Source organism: Crocodylus porosus, unplaced genomic scaffold, assembly GCF_001723895.1.
Source record: "Crocodylus porosus isolate Cpor-Errol unplaced genomic scaffold, CroPor_comp1, whole genome shotgun sequence".
NCBI lineage: Eukaryota > Metazoa > Chordata > Crocodylia > Crocodylidae > Crocodylus > Crocodylus porosus.
In genome coordinates this window covers 25,310,819-25,320,663 of record NW_017728915.1, presented here as the reverse complement: position 1 = coordinate 25,320,663, position 9,845 = coordinate 25,310,819, and the positions used below count along the sequence as shown (strand labels likewise).

The following is a 9,845-nucleotide window of genomic DNA, read 5'->3' as shown; positions in this document are numbered from 1 at the left end:
TGGAGCCGCTCCCCTCACTGACCCGCCGCCCGCCCCCGGCCCCGCGCCTCTCAGCAACCATGTGGCTGTCAGCGGGGACAGCCCCGGCTCTGGCTCCAGCCCTTCCGCCGCAGCTGGCAGCGCACCCCGCTCTGAGGCTGGGGAGGCCGCCGGGGACAGTGCTGCTGCCCCCTCCGTGTCACTTCTCCAGAGACCGCCGGCGTTGCACGGTGGGAGTGCTGCGTCCTCCAGCGCCCCTGCGGCCAGCCCCAAGCTGGCTTGTGCCCCGGCAGCAGTAACACAAGTTGTCAACCATCAGAGCCCGGCTGCCAGCCACGGCAAGCCCGATGCCTCCACTGCACAGACTAAGCCCCTCGCACACAACCCCCTGCCGCCGGCAGTGAACGCATTCCCGAATGCTGCCCCTGCTGCCCCTGCTGGCAGCCCTGCCACCCAGCCAGCCCCAAGCTCGGTTGCTAACTGTGTCCCCGTGGCATCCACCACGGTCACCCTTAACGCGATATCTAAACCCATGGTGAATGTTATAGGGCCGCCTGGTCCTGCTGTTGGCATAGCAAAGCCGGGTGCTGCTGTACCTGTTGTCTCTGCGGTCCCCCAGTCACTGTCCCCCCGGCCTGCGGTGGGCACTGCTCAAAGAATAGTGGCCCCGCAACTGATTGTTAGACCGCCTCAGCAGACCACCATCCAGTTGCCTCCAGGCTTTACTATACCACCTGGTAAGTGGACATGCAATCTTTCCAGGCTTGCTGTTTTTCTTTGCTAACCATTTTTTTTTCTCACTGAGATGTTTCAAAGTTGTAGCTGTCCCAGAGATTTGTAAACAGAACTATTGACGCACAGCGTGTGGGATGCCAATAAGTGCCTGCTCGTAGATGAATTCTAATCAACGTGTAACCGTTACCAAAAATGTTAAATTGATTTAGGATTTTGTATTGCTGGTGTTAAAAAATCTCTGTTAGCGAAAAGGATGCGTCTTGCTGTATTGTAGGAAAGACAAGAAACACGGTAAGTTAGTTTGCAGTTGTGCTGTACAGCTCAGACCAAAAACAACTGTAACTTCAGTTGCTGATTCATAGATAATCAGGTGTAATTCAGCATCCATGTTTAAATATTGTTAATCTTTCTGTACTCCTAGTGGCACAGAGAAAAGTTCTCTCTATTCAAGCAGCATCTGTCCTGAGGTGCACAGTGTGAGTCATTTAGCATGGAAACCTCTTCATCTCAGAATGTATGCTGTATACAATTTCTGTGCATCTCCCCACTGGGATTTACCTCTAATTCTACAGTAACCATCACATCTCATTCCTTCCATTTGTGGTTCCTTGGTTATTCAGATTTACTGTTACTTGGAAAATGAAACTGTACATGGCATGTGGCTATGTTTGCTTTAAAAATATGAGTTCAGGAAGGTACACCATGAAACAAAAGTTTGCCCATTTATTTTGATGCTGGCAATTCCTACTTTTAAATTTTTCCTTCAGACTCAGACTTCAAAGAGTATCCTAATATCATGCTGTCATCCTTGGATTCTGATGTCATACAGAAATTTTCCATAAGTTTTGTCTCTATTTAGATTACTGACTTGTTTCTATGAAGTTTAATTGTTTTCTTTTTCCATTAGTATAATGCCACATTCTTCAAGTATTAACGTGTTATGTATTCTGGAACTGTTAATTTCTTGCTTGGAAAGTGTGTGATATATTAGGTAAATGGCATTTGTGTATATTGTATGACAGTGTAAAGATTGGTCTCTAATGCAGTGAAGTTTTGAGAAGTTGTGAAGTTGGTCAGAGTTTATGTAACTCCCGATATGTATTTTCTACAATGCTGTTGTTTAGGTTAGGCAAAGTCTTAATGGGTTTTTGTGAACACCTCATTAAATTGGAAGAGCTATCAGATTCCTCTTAGTGAAATTTTTACCAGTTAGATCAGCGGTGTCAACTATGTGATCCACAAACCAGATCCCGCTCCTGGTGCTGCTCCCAAGTCTGATGAGATCCACACAGGGCATGGCGCAAGCTCCTGGTGCTGCTCCCAGGTTGATGAGATCCACACAGGACAATGGCACAAGCTCCTGGTGCTGCCCCTGAGCCTGATGAGACCTGCACAAGGCATGGTGTAGAGCTAGTCCCTGTCCTCCAGCATACCTGATCTTATATCTGCTCCACCTGGTCTGGGACCTGTGTGGTGTGCGGCACAGTGCAGATCCTGGAGTGGCCAGAATGGGCACTGTGTAGTGCAGTCCAGCTAGAGCAGGAGCTCCATTGCATGCATTGTCTGCTCTGGCGCACGTGCCACAACAGGGGCTTGCTGCAGCCAGTCTGAGAGTTGCACTGCACACAGTGCTTGTAGGCACCAGTCTAACTGAAGCAGGTGCTGTGTGCAGCACAGTCTTGGAGCTGCCAGCACAGCCACCACATTCAGTGCAGTCTTGCTGGGGTGGCCACTGCATGCAGCACTGTTGCTGCTCTGGCCGGACTGCACTGTATGCAGTGTCTGTTCCGGTTGCTTTGGGGTCTGTGCTGCATGCAATACAGGTCCCACACCAGCTAGAGCAGCCACTGGATCAGGAATGATGGGAGAGGGAGCAGGAGGGGGCCATGGGCTCTACCCAGCCTGCAGACTGGCCCCATGACACTGATCAAGCCCATGGGCTATAGTTGGACTCTTTATTTTTGTATTTTTTTCCTACTATCTGAAGATGTCATAACTTTGTATTCAAATTCTGAAGTTGATTTCATCAGTGCTTTATTCAGCATTTTGGTTATTAAAACAGAAGGGAAAATGACCCACTGTTCTTGTTCTTGGCAAAAAAAGTATAGATTTGTTAAAGTATTACAAATGAAATCACTAGAATGAGAGTGTATAGATTTTGAACTTTGAATCTATAAATGGCTATTGCCCCTTTATATGTATGACCTTTTTATCTTTTTAATAGTAGGTATCAGTGGAATGTTCTCTTTTTATGCTCATGTAAGTTACTCATAATAAGAACAGGTTACAAGGGCCAGCCCCAGGTTTTTCATTTGGCTGACCTTGCCTTTTGGTAGAATGTTGTTGTTCCTTTGCCCTGCATCATTTGTTATCCCTGTCATACCCCTACTCTTGGATCTTGTCTGCATCATTTAACTAGGTAACTTTATTCTTGCCATTCTGGAGCAGGTCTTGCTCCCTTCCTTCTCCCCATAGACCTAGGAAATCTAGGATTTCTTTCTAGGACCAGCAAATGACATATGTTTTAGCTGGATCTCTGGTTTTAAATGGGGCCAAGGCTGTGTGCTTGTATAAATGTCCCAGCATGGAATCAGAGATGTGGACTGGGAAGACCTCAGGAGGTTATGCAGTTGACCCCCTTGCTCAAAGCAGTATTGTCCCTACCTATCTAAGCCAGCTTAGACAAGTCAAATCTAGTCTTAAAACTTCAGGAATAAACCCACAACTACTAGTCATAATACCTGACACATCGACAGTACCCTGGAAATTATGACAAGTAAAGGACTGTCCGTGTTGTGCCACTGCACAAGGGTAAGAGGCATTTAGAGCACGTGGAGATTTTTGACTAGGGTGGGCTTCTAGTCAGTTTGCCATGACAGGGCAGCAGAGATCAAAATGTGACTACTGTCGTAAGAGCAAAGAGATTGACTGGGGGATTGTTGTGGCACGATAGGTTTTACCAGTACAGGAAATTCGACATTTAGGAAGTGTGCTGGTTGAGTAGTGCCTGCAGAGACTTAAGGCTGTTTGGAGGAGTGGTTTATCAACCACTAGTTAGGGCTTTATTAGTGGGACTTTGTTGTATGGGGACACATGCAAGACTGCCAATAGAAGGTGAGTTTACTGGTCAAACGTATTAGGCAGGTGTTGTTAACTGGGGATATATGTACCCCTGGGGGTACCTGGGAAACCCCCAGGGGGTATTCGGCAGTGGTGCAGGGAAGCAGGGCCATTCACCCATGTGCCAGTGGCACTCCCAGTTTCACCCATGGCATTTTTGGGCTTGCGGATTGGTCGCAAAGGGAATCCCCTGCTTGATGATCAGCTGCTGGGGGACTCCCCCCCTCACCTCCCTGCTCAGTGATGGGCCGGTGGACTCCCCGCTTGTCGACCATCTGTCAGGGGTACACCAGCCCAAAAAGGTTGAAAACCCCTGGTGTAGGGTAAGCCTTGATACCAGTTATCTATCTGCTTTTTGCAGTTTAATCCATACCATACTCTTTAGATGTCTGAGTTTTATAGGACCAGTTAAGCCTTCCTTACTTCATTTAAGCCTTTCGGTTCATTTTTATCTTACCAAGTCTTTTCTGGGTGTCTCTTACCAAGTTATTTCATGTAAAGCAGGGGTGTCAAATACACAGCCCATGGGCTGGATCCAACCCATAAAGCCATATGAGCTGACCCTTGGTTCTTGGTCAGATGCCACATGCAGAGCCAGTCTGGCATGCACACTGGACCTGGCACTGTGAACGCTTCATGAGGCACAGGGGATCAGTCCAGGACATGCAAGGACAAGCAAGGCATGTGAAAGGTAACAAGAAGGGTTTCTACAAGTTTGTAGTTAGCAAGAGGAGCATCAGGGGAAGTGTGGTTCCCTTACTGAATGGGGGAGGCAACCTTGTGAGAGAGGGTGCAGAAATGGCTGAAGTGCTCAATCTCTTCTTTGCCTTAGTCTTCATTGGCAAGGTCAGCTCCCAGACTACTGCACCTGGCAGCACAGTTTGGAGAGGAGGTGAGCAGCCTTCAGTGGTGAAAGAACAGGTTAGGGACTACTTAGAAAAAATGGATATGTATAGGTCCATGGGGATGGATGGGATGCACCTGTGGGTGCTGAGGGAGTTGGCTAATATGTTTGCAGAGCCATTGGCTATTATCTTTGAAAACTCACGGCAATCAGGTAGGTCCTGGATGACTGGAAAAGGGCAAACATAGTGTCCATATTTAAGAAAGGGAAAAAGGATTTACAGACCAGTCAGCCTCACCTCAGTCCCTGGAAAAATCATGGAGCAGACCATCAAGGAATCCATTTCTAAGTACCTGGAGGAAAAAACGGTGATTAGGAACAGGTGATTAGGAACTGGGAAGCAGCTCTGCAATAAAGGATCGAGGGGTTACAGACCCTGGGTATATAGGGGTTACAGTGGATAAGAAGCTAATTATGAGCCAACAGTGCACCCTTGTTGCTGAGAAGACTAATGGCATGCTGTCCCTTTCCTGTAGGGCCATACCAGCAGTGACGGTTGCTGCCTACAAAACCACCCTGTGCCGCTGTGGAGCTGTGCAGCTGGCTACAGGGTGGCAGTGTGGTGGCGGCCAGGTGGCATGCAGCCATCCTCACCACCATCCTGCGGTGGCCATGGTCGCCACTACACTGCCACTGCCCCCTGTGTCTGGCGGCACAGCTCAGGGGGGAGGTTCTGTACGCAGTAGCCGTCACCACTGGCACGGCCCTACAGGTCAGCAGCACCCCCTGCCCCCCGTCCCTCCCCATTGCTGCAGAGCTGGCCATGGAGCTGTGCAGCTGGCCGCATGCAAGCCTTCCCCTCCCCTGTGCAGGTGGCATGTGTGTGGCCCACATGCAGCGGGCACCACCACACTGCGCCCCGTGTTGCTTGCCTGCAAAGCCCTCCACAGAGGGGCATCCCTGCCCTCACCCCTTGGCCCTGCACCCCTGCCCTCACCCCCTGGGCCCTGCCTCTGGCTGTGGTGTGCTGCCCAGGGCAGGCAGCACATCCCTGCTCTCTTGACCCCATCTTTCCCCAGCCCTGTCCTACAGCCCCCAAGCCTCACTTACCTCTAAGATCCAGGGGTGAAGGGCATGGTTCCACAGTGGCAGTGCTTGCTTGCATAACCCCCCCAAGCAGCACGCAGCCTGCACCACCCTGCACTGCTGCGGAGCCATGCAGCCAGTCACGAGGCTTAAGTAGTGGTGCAGTGGTGGCTGCTGCATGTAAGCCTCCCTTTCCAACCCCCGGCTGGGCAGCACATATGTGGCTCACACATGGTGATTACCACTGTGCTGCTGCTGTGTCCTGCGCTGCTTGCCCACAAAGCCGTGCGGGTGGCTGTAGGATGGTAGTGCAGGGTACAGGGGCAGAGATTGTGGTGGTGGCCCCCAAGTGTGAACCCCCTGTCAGGCCAGCCAGTGCTTGTGTGGCCCTCAGAGTGGCACCCCCGCACAGGGGCACACTGTCCTGCTTCTTGATCTACCCCCGAACACCTTCCCATTCCCTGCCCTGCCCTGCCTCTTCTCCCCCACACACTTACCTGCTGGGGTGGGCATTGTTGTCTGCGTGTCTGGGGGGCATCAGGAGGACTGTGAGGCTTTGGGAGTGCGGGGCACCAGCAGCATGGGGGGGGGCTATGTGGGGCCTTTAATTTTTATCATGAATTTTGGGTTTTTAATCAGAGAATTTTCAATTTTTAATTGGAGAAAACCAGGATCCCTGCTTATGAGGAAAGGCTGAGAGAACTGGACTTATTTCATCTAGGAAGAGAAGACTGAGAGGGGACTTAATAGCAGCCTTCAACTACCTGAAGGGGGGTTCGAAAGAGGATGGAGCTGGACTGTTCTCAGTGGTGGCAGATAACAGAACAAGGAGCAACGGTCTCAAGTTGCAGCAGGGGAGGTTTAGGTTAGGTATTAGGAAGAATTTTCTCAGTAGGAGGGTAGTAAAACACTGGAACAAGTACCTTTATTAACCCAGAGAGGTTGTGGAATCTCCATCCTTGGAGGTTTCCAGAACCCAGCTAGACAAAGCTTTGGCTGAGATGATCTAGTTGGGGATGGGCCTGTTCTGAGCAGGGGGTTGAACTAGATGACTTCCTGAGGTCCCTTCCAACCTGAACTTTCTATGATTCTGTGTGCTGTATTTGGTGCCCACACCAGACCAACCTTATGCATTGTCTCCAGGGCTGGTCCAGATCAGTCTGTGCTGGCACAGGCATATAAGGCCACTGCAGTGAGGAGCTATTTGCTGCATGCATGCCATGCTGGCATCCTGTGTTGCGTGAAGCACCAGAAGTGCCAGGTTCGATCTGCATGCCAGGTTGGCTCCACATGCTGCATGTGCCACCTTGCCCATGGGCCACATGTTTGATGCCTGCTTTAGGTGAAATAACTTGATGAGGGACACCTAGAAAAGACTGGCAGCAGAGATGGCCAGGGTCAGTCTGGTGGGGTGCCACGTGCAGTACACGCCACATGCTGGCCTTCTGGGCTGTGTGTAGTGCTGGGTCCAGCCTGTATGCATCTGTAGTGCAATCCTGGAGTGGGACTGGCATGCATTGCTTGCAGCACAGGGGGCTGGCATGAAGAGCATGCTGCACCCCACCGCACCAGCCCTGTGCTCTGGCATGGCTTGATCTGGCTGGCAGACCATTCCAGGGATTCTCATCCAGCCCAAAGGGCAAAATGAGTTTGACACCTGATGTAAAGTGAAGTTATAATACTGACCATGATACTGTAGCAAGATGAGCATTTATGTTAACAGTTAATTAAATGCAGTGATATTATAATGTGAAAGAAGGAATCTGTGTCTGGTCTGTTAGAAGACTGAAGCCTTAAACATGCTTAATTTTCTTAGACTGAATGCATGGAAACCAGTCATGTCACTGATTTGTTGCTATATGTTCTAATTCATAGAAAATTAAATATTTTGGGCTCCTTGTCCTTGCATTCTCTATTACCCAGTAAATATTAATTGACCTACAACTTAATATTTATGTTTGTTTACACATTTATGATCAAAAGTCTTTTTAGAAAATTAAATTAACTCATTTGATTTGCACAAAGTAAGATATTTTTATTATCTATTTAAGGTGTTGCAACATAGATGCATTTATTTTTTCTGAAAGACCCGACAAAGAATGTCTTGCATTCAGAGGCTTATTTAACTTTATTCCAACTACATAGTTGGTCCAATAAAAGATATCACCTTAAGAAATCTTTGACTCTCATATTTTTAACTAACAGTTTTCAATATCAGAGAATAACAAAACTGAAAAAGCTTTAGATTTTAGCCTAGAATGTGGGATCAGAACCTAAAGAGACTTACACCTTTGGTTTACTAAATTAATTCAGTGAGACTTTGACTTCAGTGGGATGATTCCTGTGTGAAGTTGAGGCCAAAGTTTACAAAAAAGAAAATGAAATAGGGCAGAGGACATTTAGTGGTGGCTAAATAATCCTCTTATATGTGTCAGTTATATCTAATTCAGCACCTTCTTCTGTAAAGCTATTTCTGTGTTTCAGTAAAGCTGGAGTATGAAAAAGGGAAATATCAGATGCCATTTTCTTTTTATGGGACTGACTGTCTTCAAGATTTAATTATTGCAGAGTAGTCGGCTGCCTGGGAAGGTTACTAAAAAGTGCCAATTACCACAGAGTGTAGCATCCTCCTGTCCCTTAGGAGGTTATGGACTCAGAAGGGAGTTACTTGCTGAAGCTTGGATTCTGCACTGAATTTGCTAGCACAGATTCCTGTACCAGTGTGCAGCTTTCTTCCTCTGTGTTGACACAAGTGTCTCTGCCAGTTAATCAGGTCCTAAGATTGAGATGCAACTCTCACCTGTGCAGGAAGACTACTTAAATGGACTTTCTTTAGGGAAATAAGGGAGGTGAAGGGAAAATACTCTAAACTAGGAGGAGTCAGGAGTCAATAGTACAGACTGTTCCCTTATTGTAACTACCCCAGCCTGAAGACACATCTTAGTTTTCTAGGTAGGGCTCCTGGCCATTGGATCAGTATTAATGATGATCCAGTCATTGTTGCAAAATACTTCCACCCCACCAGACTCTTTGGAACCTAACTTTCTGCTGCATAGGTGATGTATATATCTACTGAATAGCTGTTTTACTAGCTATTCAGTATCTCACACACACATACTGTAAGGTCTCTTGCAAAGAAGGTCTTGGAGGTACTCATGACAGTTAGGTGAATTTTACTCTGAAATCAGTGCTGGCAATATTAAACCCACTCAAGCCTTCTGGCTTTTCTAGGAAGAATCTTGTACTTGTTTTTATTGGCTCTCAGTGCATATATTAACCATAAGGTACTTAAACCTTTGAAGCTAAACAAGCTCTGATATTATAATTGACACTTATGTGTTATAGTTTTATAGTCTAGTTTATTCTGTGAACTGTTATCTTTTCAGATTGTTGAGATACCTGAGGTGGCATGAGAGAGGAAGAATAATTAACTTGGGAGGATATTTTTTTTTAAATCTGCTTTGGAAAGAAGTCAATGACCATTTATTTTTTTATATAGACCCAGCCATGGCCATCTGTGCCTCTTCAAGATCTGATTATTGCAGGGTACCTCTGCAACATTGTAAGGCCACTGGAAAGTGTCAGGTACTGCTGTGTACAGCTGCCTATTATTCTTAATTGTTTTGCCCATGGACCTATTTCTTTTATGCTCTAGAGATTGTAGTAGCTTCACTTAGTTTCCTGGAGCAATTTGAGATCTTTGTTTGATTTTCTAAAGCTCTAATTTGTATCCTTGGAGATTGCCTTTCTCTTTGTGGTTTTTAGCCCAGCAGTTGATATTAGGAGGCTCCACACTGAGGTTAGTGAGGTTGTTTTGGCATAGTAGTTTATCCATTGCAGGAATGGAATGTATATTTGTATGTCCGGGGGCTGGAGACAGGAGGTTCTTAGCAAAGCGGGGTGTTCAGCTCTGGAATTTGTTCCTGACTTGATACGATAGTGCCCAAGTTTCCATCTTCTTCATAAAATATTGCAAAACATTCTGTTTATGCTCTCTAATTACCCCCTAAACCTATCTGCTTTTTTATGAAGAGTTGTTAAATTAGGGCAGTAAGTGGTTTTGTTTGCATGGGTTAATGTC

At 47.2% G+C, this 9,845-nt stretch overlaps 1 protein-coding gene across 2 annotated transcripts in view; it reads left to right on the top strand.

Moving 5' to 3' along the window:
* The first annotated feature begins 419 nt into the window (after window positions 1-419).
* Window positions 420-9,845, top strand: part of LOC109310599 (transcription initiation factor TFIID subunit 4-like) — a 202,633-nt gene continuing 193,207 nt past the window's right edge. For both annotated transcript variants that reach the window (XR_002101266.1, XM_019535852.1), the window contains exon 1: window positions 420-716. Coding sequence is in view for 1 of the 2 variants with exons in the window: in XM_019535852.1 (XP_019391397.1) it covers window positions 512-716 (205 nt within the window). In the remaining variant the exon portion in view is untranslated. The remainder of the gene's footprint in view (window positions 717-9,845) is intronic.